Source organism: Oncorhynchus tshawytscha, linkage group LG14 (assembly GCF_018296145.1).
Source record: "Oncorhynchus tshawytscha isolate Ot180627B linkage group LG14, Otsh_v2.0, whole genome shotgun sequence".
NCBI classification, from domain to species: Eukaryota; Metazoa; Chordata; class Actinopteri; order Salmoniformes; family Salmonidae; genus Oncorhynchus; species Oncorhynchus tshawytscha.
In genome coordinates, this window is record NC_056442.1 from 32,409,099 (window position 1) to 32,429,689 (window position 20,591).

The window sequence follows — 20,591 nt, forward strand, 5'->3', positions numbered from 1 at the left end:
TTATTTATTAAAACACTCACTCCCTGTACTTGCTTCCCGACTCTCAGTGTACATTGTTACAGAATAACACCTCACCTAAGGGAAGCATCAGGGAGTGTTTTTTGTTTGTTTTTGTGTTGGAGGTGACGTCGGGTCCAGGTGTCAGTACTAGAGCTACCGGGGGAGGCCTCAGCCGGCTCCTCAGGCTCTCACACCTCAGCCGGTTCGTCGGACTCTCACATTTTTTGTTAATACTAGAAAGGGTTCTTTAATCTCATCAAAAAATCTAAAGGTTCTATAAAGAACCCCAAAAAAACATTTTTTCTAAGAGTGTACAGAGAATGGGATATGACAAACAGGGGATTCCCTGAATGAAAGTGAGCTCGCTGAATGGCATCGACCTGATACTGTACACAAATACATGTGGCTCTCAGACATTTACCCAATTATATTACGTAACTTACTGGAGCCAGCTGTGGGTGGGTGGGTGTTCTGTCTATCATGCTATTGTGGGAGTGTCTCCATCACTAACCTGTATGTGACCCCTATCTATCACTCAGACACTACAATTACCTATCATTCCTTTCACAGCAAAGTGACCCTTCATGTTACCATGCAGGCCATCAGAAGGCATATCAGGTCAACACAATAACTTAGAGCAGGGTTCTCCAAGTCTAGAGTAGGGTTCCCCAATTATGCTCCTGGAGAGCACGGGGTCAGGCTTTTGTCCCAGCCCAGCACTAACACTTCCTGTTTCCAATAATCAACTAATCAGAGCCTTTAGTCTCGACCATGATTAGTGTAATCAGGTGTGTTAGTGCTGGGCTGGAACAAAAGCTAGAAGCCTCTGTTTGAGAGTGTCCTCTGTTGGAGATTGTACTGCCATTGTGCCATACCGGTGAATTAATTATCATAGACCCCCCCCAGTTCAAACTTCCTCTTTGTTATTGGAGTAGTTGTTGATATATCAACTTTTATAGTACAGTATTTAGCCCTGAGGTGTATGCTATAGAAATAATGCCATCTAGTGGAATGTAATGGTGGCAACAAGATACAGAGAATTGGCTAAGCTTATTGACGGGATACATTTTTTGTCAGTGTGTGAAAATCCCTTTAAAACAATATAGATACACTATATGAACAAAAGTATGTGGACACCCCTTCATTAGTGGATTCAGCTATTTCAGCCACTCCCATTGCTGACAGGTGTATAAAATCGAGCACACCGCCATGCATTTTCCATAGACAAACATTGGCAGTAGAATGGCTTTAACGAAGAGCTCAGACTTTCAACGTGGCAGCGTCATAGGATGCCACCTTTCCAACAAGTCAGTTTGTCAAGTTTCTGCCCTGCTAGAGCTTCCCTGGTCAACTATAAATCCTGTTATTGTGAAGTGGAAACGTCTAAGAGAAACAACGGCTCAGTCGCTAAGTGGTAGGCCACACAAGCTCACAGAATGGGACCACCAAGTGCTGAAGAGCATAGCGCGTATAAATTGTCTGTCCTCAGTTGCAACACTCACTACCAAGTTCCAAACTGCCTCTGGAAGCAATGTCAGCACAATAACTGTTATTTGGGAGCTTCATGAAATGGGTTTACATGGCCAGGCAGCCGCACACAAGCCTAAGATCATCATGTGCAATGCCAAGCGTCGGCTGGAGTGGTGTAAAGCTTGCTGCCATTGGACTCTGGAGCAGTGGAAACGCTTTCTCTGGAGTGATGAATCACGCTTCACCATCTGGCAGTCCGACAGACGAATCTGGGTTTGGCGGATGCCAGCAGAACACTATCTGCCCAAATGTAAAGTCTGGTGGAAGAAGAATAATGGTCTGGAGCTGTTTTTCATGGTTCGGTCTAGGCCCCTTAGTTCCAGTGAAGGGAAATCTTAACGCTACAGCATACAATGACATTCTAGACGGTTCTGTGCTTCCAACTTTGTGGCAACAGTTTGGGCAAGGCCCTTTCCTGTTTCAGTATTCAGAATGACAATGCCCCCATGCACAAAGTGAGGTCCATACAGAAATGGTTTGTCAAGATCGGTGTGAAATAACTTGACTGGCCTGCACAGAGCCCTGACCTCAGCCCTATCGAACACCATTGGGATGAATAGGAATGCCGACTGTGAGCCAGGCCTAATCCCCGACATCAGTACCCAACCTCACTAATACTCTTGTGGCGGAATGGAAGCAAGTCCCCGCAGCAATGTTCCAGCATCTAGTGCAAAGCCTTCCCAGAAGAGTGGAGGCTGTTATAGCAGCAAAGGGGGGACCAACTCCATATTAATGCCCATGATTTTGGAATGAGATGTTCGAGGAGCAGTTGTCCACATACTTTTGGTCATGTAGTGTGCCATGGATTAAAGGAAAGAACAAAATAACATTCGTTCAATATCTGATGAGTACATAATCTACACCAAGATTTATTTGCATTTTATGACTAGATGCAGTACTTGTTGGGCTTCAACCATTCAAGTCAGACATAATGGATACATGTTCTACCCAAATGGATTGACCACCAAACAATGTTCCAGGAAAAACATAGATAAATAAGTAACAATGATCTAGGATACATTTTCTCTCTCTCTCTCTCACTCCTGCTTTGCCCATCTCTCCTCTCTTCCTCCACAAGCACCATCTGTGCTGTCCACTTTAACTTTGACATTGACCCTCCCCCTCCATATCTGCATATCTCCTGGACCATGTCAGAACATTCCCTTGTACTTGACTTTATCCTCCTCATTCTTCTCCTCCATCCTCATGTTGAGGACACCCAGGTCCTTCTTAACAGCCTTCTTCATGCCAGGGTCCAGATCTAGAACCCTCTCAAAGTCAGCCCGCGCCTCAGCTTCGTTCCACACCTCAATGTGGGCCTTCCCTCGCACGTAGAACGCCTTCATTTCACCTAGGATGAACACACGCATATGCAAACAGATAGAGAAGCACACACAGGCAGATACAGAGATAATGTTTTAAAACATATTTTCGCTTTGGGCTAGACCCTAATTTACATTTCTTCACACTTCGCCCATTGACTATTTGTTGTTGTCTGAAGTGCTTTTCCTGTAAGGTTTCATAATATATTGTGTGTGCCTGAGGTACCTGGGTGCTGATTGATGATGTCACTGGTGTGCTCTATGACCTCATAGTACTCCTCCATACGGAGCAGACACTGGCAGTAGTTGAGAGTCAGCATGTTCCCCATCTTCTCTAGCTTCAGCCAGGGGGCTTCCCATGCTTTTTCCTGTGGGAGGGGGATACACACTGTTACACACAATGGATGAATACATTCATATATGCACGCACGCACCCGCACACACACTGACATACACATACAAACACACACACATACAATTCTCAAACACACAAAGCATTGAGGGTGTACTTTGTATATGGAAGTCATGATTAAAATATGGTTATACTCTGTCACAAAACACATTTCAAGAACTCTGAAAACTAAAGCCAAAGTCATTATTCCACACCGCTATTCCTGATCCGTTGTTACAGTACCTTGTGCTGTATGTTCTTGATGCAGACTATGGCCTCTTTGTATTTGTTGGTGGCGTCCTGGTAGCGCCCCAGTTTGTAGAGCTTGTTCCCCTGGCCGTGGAGCAAGGGCACAGCCTTCAGTCTCTCCTCATCATTCAGAGCCCACGACTCCCTGTCATACTCACTGGGCTGCTGCACCTGGGATACACAAACACAAAGGCAGACAGGCACAGACACACACACATATACACACACACACACACACACACACACACATTTGTGTTACTATCCTTGTGGGGACCAAACAATTGATTCCTAATCAAAATATTTTCCCTAACCCATAAACCCATAATCTAGACACATACACAAATACGGTGACTGAGTTTATAAGGAAGTGTATAGGAGATGTGCTACCCAATGTGACTATTAAAACCTACCCTAACCAGAAACCGTGGCTAGATGGTAGCATTCGCGCGAAACTGAAAGCGCGAACCACTACATTTAAACATGGCAAGGCGACTGGTAATATGACAGAATATAAACAGTGTAGTTATTCACTCCGCAAGGCAATCAAACAAGCTATACGTCAGTATAGAGATAAAATGGAGTCGCAATTCAACGGCTCATACACGAGACGTATGTGACAAGGACTACAGACAATCACGGACTACAAAAGGAAAACCAGCCACGTCGCCGAGACCGACGTCTTGTTACCGGACAGGCTAAACACATTCTTCGCACAATGTGATGATAACACAGTGCCACCGACGTGGCCCGCTTCCTTCACCGTGGCGGACGTGAGTAAAACATTTAAATGTGTTCACCCCCGCAAGGCTGCCGGCCCAGATGGAATCCCTAGCTGCATCCTTAGAGCATGCGCAGACCAGCTGGCTGGTGTGTTTACGGGCATATTCAATCGCTCCCTATAGGCAGGCTGCCGTGCCCACATGCTTCAAGTTGTCTACCATTGTTCCCGTACCCAAGAAGGCAAAGGTAACTGAACTTAATGACTATCGGATCATATTACCTCTACCTTACCTGCCACCCTAGACTCTTCAATTCAATTTGCTTACCGCCCCAATTGATCCACAGACCATGCAATTGCAATAACTCTGCACACTGCCCTATCCCATCTGAACTAGAGGAATACCTATGTAAGAATGCTGTTTATTGACTATAGCTCAGCATTCAACACCATAGTACCCTCCAAGCTCATCATTAATCTCGAGGCCCTGGGTCTGAACCTCCCCCTGTGCAACCGGGTCCTGGACTTCCTGACGGGACGCCCCCAGGTGGTGAAGGTAGGAAACATCACCTCCACTCCGCTGATCCTCAACACTGGGGCCCCACAAGGGTGTGTGCTCAGCCCCCTCCTGTACTCCCTGTTCACCCATGACTACATGGCCAAGCACACCTCCAACACAATGATCAAGTTTGCAGATGACACAACAGTAGTAGGCTTGATTACCAACGATGACGAGACATACTATAGGGAGGAGGTGAGGAATCTAGGAGTGTGGTGCCTGGAAAACAATCTCTCACTCAACATCAACAAAACTAAGGAGATGATCGTGGACTACATCGTGGACTACATCTACATCGATGGGACCGTGGAGAAGGTGGAATACTTCAAGTTCCTTGGCGTACATATCACTGACAAACTGAAATTAACCACCCACACAGACAGTGTGGTGAAGAAGGTGCAACAGAACCTTTTCAACCTCAGGAGGCTAAAGAAGATTGGCTTGTCACCTAAAACCCTCACAAACTTTTACAGATGCACAATTGAAAGCATCCTGTCGGGCTGTATCGCCACCTGGTATGGCAACTGCACCGCCCGCAACCGCAAGGCTCTCCAGAGGGTCTGCCCAATGCATTACCGGGGGCAAACTACCTGCCCTCCAGGACACCTACAGCACCTGATGTCACAGGAAGGCCAAAAAGATTATCAAGAACATCATCCACCCGAGCCACTGCCTGTTCACCCAACTATCATCCAGAAGGCGAGGCCAGTACAGATGCATCAAAGCTGGGACCAAGAGACTGAAAAATATCTTCTATCTCAAGGCCATCAGACTGTTAAACAGCCATCACTAGCACATTAGAGGCTGCTGCCTATAGGCATAGGCAGCAGCCTCTACTGGCCACTTTAAGGAATGGAACACTAGTCACTTTAATAATGTTTACATGTCTGGCATTATTAATCTCATATCTATATACAGTATTCTATACTATTCTACGGTATCTTAGTCACTTAATGTTTACATATCTGGCATTACTCATAGGTATATACTGTTTTCTATACTATTCTACGATATGTCATTCACTTAATAATGTTTACATATCTTGCATTACTCATCTCATAGGTATATACTGTTTTCTATACTATTCTACTGTATCTTAGTTCCGCTCTGACATCACTCGTCCATATGTATATAGTCTTAATTCATTCCTACTTAGATTTGTGTGTATTGGGTATATGTTGTGCAATTTCTTAGATATTACTGCACTGTCAGAGCTAGAAGCACAAGCATTTCGCTACACCCGCAATAACATCTGCTAATCACGTGTATGTGACCAAATTTTTTACATTTGTTTTGAACCTAACCCCTAAACCTAAAACAGCTTTTTCCTTTTGGAGACCGGTGAAATGTCCCCACTTGTCCGAAAGTTAATTGTTTTGTTTTCCTTGTGAGGACTTTTGGTACCCACATGCATAATAAATCAAAAACACACACACGCACACACACACACACACACAGAGAATATGAGCAAGATCAGTGTGTGTGTGTGTGTGTGTGTGTGCAATATCTGTGTGTGTATGTGTCTCTGTGTATGTCTCCATTCCCTCTAACCTTGACCAGTTCCAGTACAAAGTAGAGAGGCTGAGGCTCCTTCTGTAGCTGGTCCAGGTCATCATAGCCCAGGGTGTGGTAGGCAAACATGTTGGCCATGCCACACGAATGGATGTGCCAGTCCACAGGGTCCTTGCCCTCCGCAATGCGCCGCAAGCTCTTGGCCACCAGGGGGTAGAGGCCAGTGTGCTGGGGAAAGAAAGAGAGACAGACACAGAGAGACAGGGCAAGAAAAGTTAACCAGAGCTATATGATATAAGACATGTCATTGAATTAGTCTTTTCCTGATATAGGCGTTTCCCTTTTTTCACGGAATTGATCGGATTAGAATGGGTGGAGTATGACATTGCTCTTTGTCTTTCATACTTAGTCTGTCAATCAAACCAGAAAGGACCCTGGATAAATATTGTATTTGTGAATACACAAATATTTTTGAAACCCGGTCTATTCTCCTCAACTGAACTATGTATCCAATGTAACAATATTGCCCTCCACTGGCTGGGATGAGTAAACAATTCATTTTACCTTCCACACTAGAGACAGATATTTCACCGGATGTATTAATGTGAAGCATCCGCTTGGCGTTTCCACTCACTAAGCCCAGTGGCCGCAGTGGGAGAAGATGGAACTAGATGGATTTTAGCCGACATTCTGCAAATTTTCTCATCGATTAAACATTTGATCTTAATACAGTATTCTGTTCCCAAAACTAAAATACGTTACGAACAGAGTGGACTAAGTTTGGTAGACTTTACCCTTTGCCAAAGTAAAAAAAAAAAAAAATTTTTTAGAAGGAGTGGACAGGCAAATTGAGTTATTGCACATGCCCACTTCACAGAGTAGGCATTCTGCCCACCTCCTTCCTTGTTCTGCCCACTATGACTCATTTGTTCACATTTGAAATGACAGGTTGTGGTTATCTTGATTTAGTTGTAAAAAATCTTTGCTAGTAGGGTCACTCAATGTAGCCTACTGTATAGACAGAATGTAGCCTACTGTATAAATGTAGCCTACTGCACCCAGGTTGTAGTTACTAGATAATGAATGAATGGCTGTACCCCAGCTGGTTTAAAGCCCGTCCCAGGTTTTCTTTATGGTCAGCAGTAATCACAGGCGATTAGGGAAAGGTGAAGCTGCTGGGGATTAATTACATTCTCTAAGCTCTCCACCTGTTTGTCTCCTCCACCTACATACACATACAAATGCACATACGCACTCAAATGCGCGCACACACACACACGGAATTAAGCACACAATATATGTTATACAAACACAGCCAGGCTCTAGCAGACACAAATAACTGAGGGGAAAAGAAGTCCCCCAAAGATGAAAATAGAACACACACACAACACCCTCACTAGCTGGTGTTGTAGATAGCAACCTTAGGTTACCCTCAATGGTTGGTGATGGAGATAGCAACCTTAGGTTACCCTCACTAGCTGGTGTTGGAGATAGCAACCTTAGGTTACCCTCACTAGCTGATGTTGTAGATAGCAACCTTAGGTTACCCTCACTAGCTGATGTTGTAGATAGCAACCTTAGGTTACCCTCACTAGCTGGTGTTGGAGATAGCAACCTTAGGTTACCCTCACTAGCTGATGTTGTAGATAGCAACCTTAGGTTACCCTCACTAGCTGATGTTGTAGATAGCAACCTTAGGTTACCCTCACTAGCTGATGTTGTAGATAGCAACCTTAGGTTACCCTCACTAACAGGTGTTTTATGTTGAACAAATACACATTGAGTGAACAAAACATTATGAACACCTGCTCCTTCCATGACATAGACTGACTAGATGAATCCAGGTGAAAGATATGATCCCTTGTTGATGTCACTTGTTAAATCCACTTCAATCAGTGTAGATGAAAGGGAGGAGACAGGTTAAAGAAGGCTTTTTAAGCCTTGAGACAATTGAGACATGGTTTGTGTATGTGTGCCATTCAGAGGGTGAATGGACAATACAAATATGTAAGTGCTTTTGAACGGGGTATCTTAGTAGGTGCCAGGCGCCCTGCAACGCTGCTTGGTTTTTCACGCTCAACAGTTTCCTGTGTGTATCAAGAATGGTACACCACCCAAAGGACATCCATCCTACTTGACACAACTGTGTGAAGCATTGGAGTGAACATGGGCTAGCATCCCTGTGGGATGCCTTAGACACCTTGTAGGGTCAGAAGGGTATTCTTAATGTTTTGTACACTCAGTGTAAGGTCACACTTTATTTGGATAGTCTGTATTTCCCATCTGTAGATGCTCTAGAAATGGTCATACTATCAACAAACTACCTGTTGATAAGCAACTGCTTCCTAAGATTACAGTTAGGGTTAAGGTTAGGGTTAGAGCTAGGGTTAGGGTAAGTAAGGGTTAAGATAAGGGCTAAGGTTAGGGTTAGAGCTTGGGTTAGGGTAAGTAAGGGTTAAGACAAGGGTTAAGGTTAGGGTTAGGGTAAGTAAGGGTTAAGTTGAGGGTTAAGGTTAGGGTTAGGGTAAGTAAGGGTTGAGTTTAGGGCTAAGGTTAGGGTTAGGGTAAGTAAGGGTTCAGTTTAGGGTTAAGATAAGGGCTAAGGTTAGGGTTAGAGCTAGGGTTAGGGTAAGTAAGGGTTCAGTTTAGGGTTAGAGCTAGGGTTAGGGTAAGTAAGGGTTAAGGTTAGGGTTAGAGCTAGGGTTAGGTTAAGTTTAGGATTAAGATAAGGGCTAGGGTTAGAGCTAGGGTTAGGGTTAAGATAAGGGCTAAGGTTAGGGTTAGAGCTAGGGTGAGGGTAAGTAAGGGTTAGGGTAAGTAAGGGTTAAGATAAGGGCTAGGGTTAGGGTAAGTAAGGGTTAAGATAAGGGCTAAGGTTAGGGTTAGAGCTAGGGTTAGGGTTAGTATATATTTAGTTGAAATGTTACTGATATTCTGTAGACTATCCACATAAGGTGTTACCAAATATAAATATATAACCAAACCCCTGGAAAGCCTACAATTGCAGACACAATACGTTGAAGAACACAGATAACACAGACAACTGAAAGTAGGGCCTATATTTTCAGAAAATGTGTGCTTTTCAAAGCTTACTAGAGATGTCTGAGAAGGGACATATACCAAAAAGGGGAACTGACAGAAACATCTGCATCCTTTCAATCGTGGGTTGAGGTTAAGTTATTTCTAACTATCATCATTATGACACACAACACTGGCAATGCACACACAGAACAACAAAGCACATGTATTAGGTGTATGATATTAGGTGTATGATATTCCAGTGTGTTTGTATTGTGTCTCATGCTACTGAGAGAGTTATTGAGATATTTAAGTGTTTACTCAGTATGCTCTGAATAGGAGGAGCTTTTGTGTTTTTGATAATACTGTAATAATGGGTGGGGTCTCTTTTAGTTCCTTGTAAGATGCAGGCCGACTATCATGAGAGACTTTAATCTGATGTGATTGATACCTTAGCTTTTGTTAAATGTCTCCCTAGTTAATATAATTAGGAATTGTTCGATTTTCCTTAACGTTTACTTAAGACAAACCTTTTTTAATTGAGAGTTGACTTCTGGAGAGGTGTTGGAGTTGTATTTAGAATCTAGACTCTAAGGTTTGAATAGGAAGTATGCTACTGTGGCACTGCATTGTGGGAGAATGAGTCTTACTCACGGTGACATCGCACCAGAACTCGGCCACCTCTCCGATCCTCATGGAGGTGAGCAGGGTCTCCCAGATCTCCAGCTTGAACATGTTCCCGATCACCACCTCCATTGGCACGCCCGTCACCTTACTGTCGTCTATCACCGTACGATCATCATCACACAGCTGGGTACGGAAATGGAAGGTCACCTGTGGAGGGGGGGTGAAGAAGAGAGGATGGAGGAGAGGGGATGAAGTGGAGGGGGTGAAAGGGGAAATGGATAATGGAGGAGGATGTACAGTATGGAAGAGGTGTAGGAGAGAAAGGAAGAAGACATTTGGATTTAGAGTCATTTTCCTCCAGATTCTCCAGTTCCACCAAATGCCACCCCTTTACACACTGATCATACCGGTGTGGGTATGTGGTCCCTGTTGACAGGCAGGATGCGACATTATAAGATATTCTACCATGTCATTACTAATGGAATGAATAGTGTCATATGACTCCATAAGTAAGACCATTTTATTTACCTAAATGTGAGTGAGACAAACATTTTATTTTCTGAATCTACACAATGTTCTAGAATCTATTGCAACCATCTTCTTTACAGTAATCAGATTTGTCTGGAACTGGAGACAAAGCACTGGATGAGTAACTGTCTGTGGCCTAGATAAATCCTCCACTATTTGAGATAGATGGAGGTTAGAAAAGTCAATAGATGGAGTTATGTTTAAATAGATAGATTCAGATCAAGAGAAATAGAACAAGAGAAAGACTGAGGATTATAAATTAAGTAGAGAGATTGAAATCGATGAATTTGGATAGAGATTGAGAGGTTGAAGCAGAGGAATACGTTGAGATGGAGAGTGAGGCCTACCTTGGTCCCAGTAATGAACCGGGGCATCTCAGCTGTCCCTCCATACAGGATGGTTTTCTTAATGCCTTCCACCCCCAGGAGCATGGTCCCATCCATATCTGAAGACATTTTTCTATATGGCTGTGTGTCTGTGTAGAATAAATAAATAGGTGTGTGTATATAATGTGTGTCTGTCTGTATGTGTTTCTGCTAGGGTAGTTTATAGCAGGTGTGAGGCATAGAGAGGTATGAACACACATTACTCCTTGATGATTAGGAAAGGGATAATGAGATTAAGAATCCCTCCTCCCCTCCTCTCCTCCTCCCCTCTCCCCATTCATCCATCCCTCAATCAGCTCTTCTCAGCCTTTCTCGTGATGACTATCTATCATCTGCTGGATTAGAAACATCCAGAACGGGATAGAAAAACACTACTTCAAGCCCACAGCTACAAATCTTTGAGATAGGGGTAAAATTTACTAAGCACTTAATAATTTTGTCAATAACGAGGTATTACTCGCCTGAGTTAAAGTACCTCATGATAAGCTGTATACCACACCATCTACCAAGAGAGTTTCCATCTATACTTTTCATTGCCTTCTATATACCACCACAAACCGATGCTGGCACTAAGACCGCACTCAACAAGCTGTATAACGCCATAAGCACATAAAAAAAATTCTCATCCAGAAGCGGCGCTCCTAGTGGTCAGGGGACTTTGATGCAGGCAAACTTAAACTCTAGACCACCTTCACCCCATACACAGAGACGCATACAAAGCTCTCACTCACCCTCCATTTGGCAAATCTGCCCATAATTCTTTCCTTCGGATTCTTGCTTACAAGCAAAAATGAAAGCAGGAAGTACCAGTGACTCGCTCAATAAGGAAGTGGTCAAATGACACAGATGCTACGCTACAGGACTGTTTTGATAAAACAGACTGGAATATGTAGCGGGACGTCGCCCCCACAGTGACCACACGTACATATCCCAACCAGAAGCTATGGATTAAAGGCAATAACCGCAATGAGCTGAAGGCTAGAGCTGCCGCTTTCAAGGAGTGGGACACTAATCAGGACGCTTATAAGAATCGAGCTATGCCCTCAGATGAACCATCAAACAAGCAAAGCGGCAATACAGGACTTAGATTGAGTCCTACTACACTGTCCCTGACGCTCGGCGGGTGTGGAAGGGCTTGCAAAATATTACGGACTAGAAAGGGATACCCAACCACGAGCTGCCCAGTGACGTGAGCCTACCAGACTAGCTAAATGCCTTTTATACTCGCTTCAGGGCAAGCAACACTGAAGCATGCATGAGAGAACCAGCTGTTCCAGACGTGTGTGATCAGACTCTCCGTCGCCGATGTGAGCAAGACCTTTAAACAGGACAACATTCACAAGGTCACGGGGCCAGACGGATTACCAGGACGTGTACTAAGAGCATGCGCGGACCAACTGGCAAGTGTCTTCACTGACATTTTCAACCTCTCCCTGACCGAGTCTGTAATACCTACATGTTTCAAGCAGACCACCATACTCCTTGTTCCCAAGAAAGTGAAGTTAACCCGCCTAAATTACTACTGCCCCGTAGCACTCACGTTGGTAGCCATGAAGAGCTTTGAAAGGCTGGTCATGGATCACATCAACACCATCATCCTGGAAACCCTCGACCCACTCCAATTCGCATACCGCCCCAACAGATCCACAGATGATACAGGCTCAATCACACTGCCCTTTCCCACCTGGACAAAAGGAACACCTATTTTATTTTACCCCATTTTTCTCCCCAATTTTGTGGTATCCAATTGTTAGTAGCTACTATCTTGTCTCATCGCTACAACTCCCGTACAGGCTCAGGAGAGACGAAGGTTGAAAGTCATGCGTCCTCCGATACACAACCCAACCAAGCTGCACTGCTTCTTAACACAGTGCGCATCCAACCCGGGAGCCAGCTGCACCAATGTGTCTGAGGAAACACCGTGCACCTGGCAACCCTGGTTAGCGTGCACTGCACCCGGCCCGCCACAGGAGTCGCTGGTGCGCAATGAGACAAGGACATCCCTACCGGCCAAACCCTCCCTAACCAGCACACCTTCTACAGATGCCATCAAGGCAAAATGAGAGGAAGAACTAGGGACTGACATCTCGGTGGCAGACTGGGAAGAGAGCTTGGAGTATATCCACACATGCTCCATTAATTCCAGACATCGTCTCATACAATTCAAGGTATTACACAGATTACACTGTTCCAAAACTAAACTGCATAGGATATTTCCTGATACATCCCCTACATGTGATAAATGTCAGGCTGCGCAGGGTACACTACTCCACTGCTTTGCCCTATGCTCTAGCTTGCATGGTTATTGGTGTGGAATTTTTGGGATCCTCTCTGAAGTTTTGGAGACTTCAATAGATCCAGACCCGCTTCTGATAATCCTGGGAGTATCTGAGTCCCTAAACGGATTAACCAACCCCCAAAAACAACTAATCTCGTACGGTCTCATTTCAGCAAAAAAACTAATCTTGTTGTTTTGGAAAAGGAGGGAAGCACCCTCTACCAAATTATGGCTCAGTGAATTGGCAAACACTGTACACTTAGAAAGAATTAGATATATTCTGAACAATAAATTATCAACATTTGATCAAATCTGGCAGCCTTTCCTCTCCTACTTGGACGAGTCGGCGCTGTGAATTTGTACTTAATTAACGCACTCTCAATTGTAATATTTTAATCTACCTTTGGGCAGCATGTGCTGGTCCTGCCACCCGAGCAAGTTGGGGGGGGGGCATCTTCCCTCTTTCTTTCTACGTGTCCTTGTTTTGTATGTCGTGTTTTGTATTATTTGTTTTGCACCCAGAACTCTGGGTTTGGTTGTTCCTGTATGCTCTTTTATGTTTAGATAATAATTGTATACCTGTCTTGTATACCTATACAACAACCATTCTTGTGTGGGTTTAATAAAAAATATTTGAGAAGAAAAAAAAAACTAGAAAAAAAACCTCCCTAACCCAGACGACACTATGCCAATTGTGCGTCACCCCACAGACCTCCCGGTCATGGCCAGTTACGACAGAGCCTGGGCGTGAACCCAGAGTCTCTGGTGGCACAGCTGGCGCTGCAGAACAGCGCCCTTAACCACTGCGCCACCCAGGAGGCCTAAAAGGAACACCTATGTGAGAATGCTGTTCATTGACTACAGCTCAGCTTTCAACACCATAGTGTCAAAAAAAGCTCATCACTAAGCTAAGGACCATGGGACTGAACACCTCCCTCTGAAACTGGATCCTGGACTTCCTGATGGGCCGCCCCCAAGTGTTAAGGGTAGGCAACAACACAACTGCCATGCTGATCCTCAACACGGGGACCCTCAGGGCTGCGTGCTTAGTCCCCTCCTGTACTCCATGTTCACCCATGACTACGTGGCCAAGTACGACTCCAACACCATCATTAAGTTTGCTGACAACACAACAGTGGTAGGCCTGATCACCGACATTGATGATACAAACTATAGGGAGGAGGTCAGAGACCTGGCAGTGTGGTACCAGGAAAACAACCTCTCCCTCAACGTCAGGAAGACAAAGGAGCTGATCCTGGACTACAGGAAAAGGAGGGCCGAACACGCCCCCATTCACATCGACGGTGCTGTAGTGCAGCGGGTCGAGAGTTTCAAGTTCCTTGGTGTCCACATCACCAACAAACTATCATGGTCCAAACACAACAAGACAGTTGTTAAGAAGGCACGAAAACACCTTTTCGCCCTCAGGGGACTGAAAAGATTTGGCATGGGTCCCCAGATCCTCAAAAAGTTCTACAGCTGTACCATCGAGAGCATCCTATCCAGTTGCATCACCACCTGGTATGGCAACAGCTCGGCATCCAACAATAAGGTGCAACAGAGGGTAGTGCATACAGCCGAGCATATCATTGGGGCCAAATTCCTGCCATCCAGGACCTACATTACCAGTCAAAAGTTTGGACACAGCTACTCATTCAAGGGTTTTTCTTTATTTTTACTCTTTCCTACACTGAAGAATAATAGTGAAGACATCAAAACTATGAAATAACACATATGGAATGATGTAGTTACCAAAAAACTGTTAACCAAATCAAAATATATTTTATATTTGAGAATCTTCAAAGTAGCCACCCTTTGCCTTGATGACAGCTTTGCACAATATTCGGCATTCTCTCAACCAGCTTCATGAGGTAGTCACCTGGAATGCATTTCAATTAATAGGTGTGCCTTGTTAAAGTTCATTTGTGGATTTTCTTTCCTTCTTAATGCGTTTGAGCCAATCAGTTGTATTGTGACACGGTAGGGGTGGTATAAGAGAGAGAAATGACAGTTCATCATTACTTTAAGACATGAAAGTCAGTCAATCTGGAACATTTCAAGAACTTTGATAGTTTCTTCAAGTGCTGTCGCAAAAACCTTCAAGTGCTATGATGAAACTGGCTCTCATGAGAACCGCCACAGGAAAGGAAGACCCAGAGTTACCTCTGCTGCAGAGGGTAAGTTCATTAGATTGACTAGCCTCAGAAATTGCAGCCCAAATTAATGCTTCACAGAATTCAAGTAACATCTCAACATCAATAATTCAGAGGAGACTGTGTGAATCATGCCTTTATGGTCAAATTGCTGCAAAGAAACCACTACTAAAGGACACCAATAAGAAGAAAAGACTTGCTTGAGGCAAGAAACACGAACAATGGACATTAGACCGATGGAAATCTGTCCTTTGTTTTGATGTGTCAAAATTTGAGATTTAGGGTTCCAACCGCTGTGTCTTTGCGAGACACAGAGTAGGAGAACAGATGATGTGTGGTTCCCACCATGAAGCATGGAGGAGGAGCTGCGATGGTGTGGGGGTGCTTTGCTGGTGACACTATCTGTCTGTTTGATTCATTTAGAATTCAAGGCACACTTAACCAGCATGGCTACCACACCATTCTGTAGTGATACGTCATCTCATGTGGTTTTTACTTAATGGGACTATCATTTGTTTTTCAACAGGACAATGACCCAACACACCGCCAGGCTGTGTAAGGGCTATTTGACGAAGAAGGAGAGTGATGGAGTGCTGCATCAGATGACCTGGCCTCCACAATCACCCGACCTCAACCCAATTGAGATGGTTTGGGATGAGTTGGACCGCAGAGCAAATCAGCCAACAAGTGCTCAGCATATGTGGAAACTCCTTCAAGACTGTTGGAAAATAATTCCAGGTGAAGCTGGTTGAGAGAATGCCAAGAGTGTTTAAAGCTGTCATCAAGGCAAAGGGTGACTACTTTGAAGAATCTCAAATAAATATTTGTAGAATTTATTAACACTTTTTTGGTTACTACATGATTCCATGTGTTATTTCATAGTTTTGATGTCTTCACTATTATTCTACAATGTAGAAAATAGTCAAACATATTTTTTTAAACTCTTGAATGAGTAGGTGTGTCCAAACTTTTGACTGATACTGTATATACTAGGCTGTGTCAAATTGGGCCTTCCTATGTCACTCCCTTTGGTTCCTTCCCCAGGCGTTATTGTTTCTGTTTCAGTTTCATGTCTGTGCGCTGTTAGTGTTTCTTGTTTTGTTCATGTTCGTTCATTTATTAAATGCACTCACCCCCTGAACTTGCTTCCCGACTCTCAGCGAACACATTACAGAATAACACCTCACCAAAGGGAAGCATCAGGGAGTGTTTTTTGTTTATTTTTGTGTTGGAGGTGACGTCGGGTCCAGGTGTCAGTACTAGAGCTACCGGGGAGGCCTCAGCCGGTTCGTCGGACTCTCATGCCTCAGCCCGGCTTGACAGGTTCCCATGCCTCAGCTGGGTGAACAGGTTCCCGTGCCATTGCCAAAGCAACCGGGGTGGCGACCGGTCCGATCCTGATCCCCGAGATCGTCCCTTTGGTTGGCGTCCTGCGGCTGGAGTCGCTGGCCTGGGAGGGGGTACTGTCACGTATGCTCTCTCTCCGGCGCTCTAGGTCGCTATGCTCCCTCACCTCAGCCGCATTGACATGTTCCCGGCCTCAGCAGAGGTGACCGGTCTGGTCCTGATCCCCGGGATCGTTTTAGACGGTGTCCTGCTGCTGGAGGGGGTACTGTCCCGTGTGCTCCCTCTCCGGCCTCTAGGTCACCAGGCTGCTGATTATTGCGCACACCTGTCACGCACATCAGCGCCTCATGACACTCACTTGGATTCCATCACCTCCTTGATTACCTGCCGTATTCATGTCACTCCCTTTGTTTCCTTCCCCAGGTGTTATTGTTTCTGTTTCATGTCGGTGCGCTGTTTCAAGTGTTTCTTGTTTTGTTTACGTTCATTTATTAATTAAATGTATTCACTCCCTGAACTTGCTTCCCGACTCTCAGCATACATCATTACACATAGACTGTTCTCTCTGCTACCGCACGGCAAGCGGTAGTGGAGCGCCAAGTCTAGGACCAAAAGGCTCCTTAACAGCTTCTACCGCCAAACCATAAGACTGCTGAACAATTCATCTAATCCCGTCCCCTCCTTTGTTTTTAACTCTGCTGCTACTCGCTGTTTATTATCAATGCATAGTCACTTTACCCCTATCTACATGTACCCCCACACATTGACTTGGTACCCCCTGTATATAGCCTCGTTATTGTTATTCTTTTGTGTTACTTCTTTTTTTTTAAAGTACTTTAGTTATTCAGTAAATATTTTCTTAACTCTATTTCTTGAATTGCATTGTTGGTTAATGGCTTGTAAGTAAGCATTTCACCGTATTCGGCACATGTGACAAATACAATTTGATTTGATTTGACATCCTAAAGTTTCTAGTTTCTATTCAGTCATGATCAAAGGGGAAAGAGGAAGTCCGTCATCCATCTCATAAAGGTCTGTCTGACTCCTTCCCTTTTAATATCCTGTGTTGTTGAGGTAGATGCGAATGTAGTAGAATGTATTAGATATTTTAGAGTAGAACATGGTTTCCATTCCACAGGAAATTTCCTGGATTTGCCAATATCAGGATGAACAGATAGGAGTTTTACAGAGCACTAAGAAATGTCTATGTCAGGGTAGGCAATTATCCAACGCTGGTACTGTGGACTCTGTGACCTCAGCTTCATACATCACATCTGCCACCCATATGTGCTGCTGAGTGTGTGTATGTGTGTGTGTGTGTGTGTGTCAGTATCTGTGTGCGTGCGTCGATGCATGCCAGCATGAGTGTGTGTGTCTGTGTGGGCGCACCCGTGTGCACGTTCAAGCATGTGCGTCCATGCAGACGTCTGTTTGTGTGTTTTTAAATCCAAAGCTCTTGTGGCGGTGTGTGTTGCAGCCAAATCCAGTAAATAGTGAAGCAGCATTTCTACTCAAGTAAAGAGAATATCAGGTTGTGCCAATTTCTTTTCTGGAAATTCTAACTCTTTTCAAGGAACTCTAATAGGCTACTCTATTACAAGCATAAGAAAACCAAAACAACCTCCAGGTAACTGCCAAAATGAAGAAAACTCTTGAGTAGATGAGGGATACAAAGTATATTGAAAGAAGATGCTTCCATATAGGTGTGGTTCCTGAGTTAATTAAGCAGTTAACATCCCATCATGCTTAGGGTCATGTATTAAAATGCTGGGCAGCCCATTATTTTGGCTACCATGGCTATGCCCCCGTAGGATGACAATGCCCCAATTCATGAGTGGACACTGAATGGTTTGAAGAGCATGAAAATGATATAAACCTTATGCCAACCTAATTGAACACTTATGGAAGATTCTGGAGTGGCGCCTGAGACAGTGTTTTCCACCACCATCAACAAAACACCAATTTTTCCCCCACATTTTTTGTGGAAGAATGGTGTCGGCTTTCCAATAGAGTTCCAGACACTTGTAGAACCAATGTCAAGGTGCATTGATGCTGTTCTGGATAGTGGTCGCACAATTACCTGTTAAGACATTTTATGTTGGTGTTTCCTTTATTTTGGCAGTTACCTATATTTCAAGTGGTTTTATAGTACATTATGAATCTATAATGTGATCATTTAATGCCAGATGTACAGTAGGTGGAACCCAAGACCCTATAAGACAATAAGCTGTTTTCAAGTTTGCGTTACACCAAGTTTGCGTTCTACCAATCATGGATTGTGCGACAGCTCGTTATGTATCTGGACCATGGTCAGGCGGGTAACAGGGTGATTTGTTGCCCACTTGTGGCTACGTCAGGTATACACACGTCAATGAGCTGGATTTACTGAAATGACTAGGTGATAAGAGCAGCAGTTGTATTAATAATTGAATGTATGGATAGTAAATACATACAAATGGATGATATTCATTGTCCTTCAAGACTGAAAGTCTTAGTGAATGAAATTACCTCATATATTGCCATCACAGATGAGATGATAATGTGATAGAGCACCTGAGTTCAGTTCTATGGAAAACATGTCATTGCTCTCTGAATAGGAACAACTAGTTTGACCTAACCCTATGTCTACTGTATGACATATTACTGTATGTTTTTATAACTTTGGAAAGTATGTTACAAATACCACAGTCAATATTTGCCTATGCAGGACGAAGTCTACACACACACACACACACACACACACACAGAGCATCAGAGAACAGCTTGGGTGGTGTGACGCAGGCTCTAAGAGTGAGTCACTCTGACACAAAGGCTGACTTAAGGCACCATTATAACCCAGTTACATCTTCAACAGGTGTAGAAAGACACAGCAATGCAGCCGTTTTTTATCTCTATATCAAATCATTTCTGGGTAACAATAAGTACCTTACTGTGATTGTTTTCAATTAAAATGGTAAAAAAAATAATAATTTGCTTCTTAGCAAAAAGCAATTTTGAATGTAAGAATATTGCTAGGACTGTCGGAGTGGTCTGAGTGTGTAATGGAAAACTAAAAAACTAGCTGTTATTGACACAGAGGTTTGGATCTTGCTTTCAAATGTACTAATTAACCGCCTGGTGATGTCACCAACACTCCATTCCACCAAAACAAGCTGACATTTCAGGCCGTCTTTTCAAACAGAATTATCATAACTTTCACAATTTCACAATAGTATTTCAAACTCATAGTGTAGAAATATGCAGTACCAGTCAAAAGTTGCGTTGTGTTGTGACAATGTAGGGTTGGTATACAGACGATAGCCCAATTTGGTAAAAGACTAAGTCCATATTATGGCAAGAACAGCTCAAATAAGCAAAGAGAAACAACAGTCCATCATCACTTTAAGACATGAAGTTCAGTCAGTCTGGAAAATCTCAAGAACTTTGAAAGTTTGTTCAAGTGCAGTCGCAAAAACCATCAAGCGCTATGATGAAACTGGCTCTGAGGACCGCCACAGGAAAGGAACACCCATTTACCTCTGCTGCAGAGGATAAGTTCATTAGAGTTACCAGCCTCAGAAATTGCAGCCCAAATAAATGCTTCACAGAGTTCAAGTAAGTCTGGCCTTCATGATCGAATTGCTGCAAAGAAACCACTACTAAAGGACGAAGAAACACGAGAAACGGACATCAGACTAGTGGAAATCTGTCCTTTGGTTTTATGAGTCCAAATTTGAGAGTTGTGGTTCCAACTGCCGTGTCTTTGTGAGACACAAAGTAGGTGAAGAGATGATATCCGCATGTGTGGTTCCCACCGTGAAGCATGGAGGAAGAGGTGTGATGGTGTTGGGGTGCTTTGCTGGTGACACTGTCAGTGATTTATTTAGAATTCAAGGCACACTTAACCAGCATGGCTACCACAGCATTCTGCAGCCAACAAGTGCTTAGCACAAGTGGGAACTCCTTCAAGACTGTTGGAAAAGCATTCCAGGTG

At 43.9% G+C, this 20,591-nt stretch overlaps 1 protein-coding gene across 1 annotated transcript; it reads right to left on the reverse strand.

The window, feature by feature from the left end:
• Positions 1-2,370: 2,370 nt before the first annotated feature.
• On the reverse strand, positions 2,371-11,041 carry aipl1 (aryl hydrocarbon receptor interacting protein-like 1). The gene is made up of 6 exons (XM_024445021.2): positions 10,802-11,041; positions 9,954-10,133; positions 6,321-6,509; positions 3,487-3,663; positions 3,079-3,220; positions 2,371-2,881 (listed from the first exon to the last, which is right to left on the reverse strand). Exons 1-6 carry the CDS (start codon positions 10,907-10,909, stop codon positions 2,682-2,684), a joined length of 996 nt encoding a protein of 331 aa, XP_024300789.2. The 5' UTR covers positions 10,910-11,041; the 3' UTR covers positions 2,371-2,681.
• Positions 11,042-20,591: the final 9,550 nt, after the last annotated feature.

What these genes read in the sequence shown, in the direction of transcription:
- aipl1 (XM_024445021.2), bottom strand. Translation starts at nt 10,909, where the DNA reads ATGTCTTCAGATATGGATGGGACCATGCTCCTGGGGGTGGAAGGCATT. An exon ending in AGTTCTGGTGCGATGTCACC is followed by an intron (nt 6,510 to 9,953) that starts GTGAGTAAGACT and finishes TTCTTTCCCCAG; the next exon opens with CACACTGGCCTCTACCCCCT. An exon ending in CATCATCAATCAGCACCCAG is followed by an intron (nt 2,882 to 3,078) that starts GTACCTCAGGCA and finishes TGTTCATCCTAG; the next exon opens with GTGAAATGAAGGCGTTCTAC.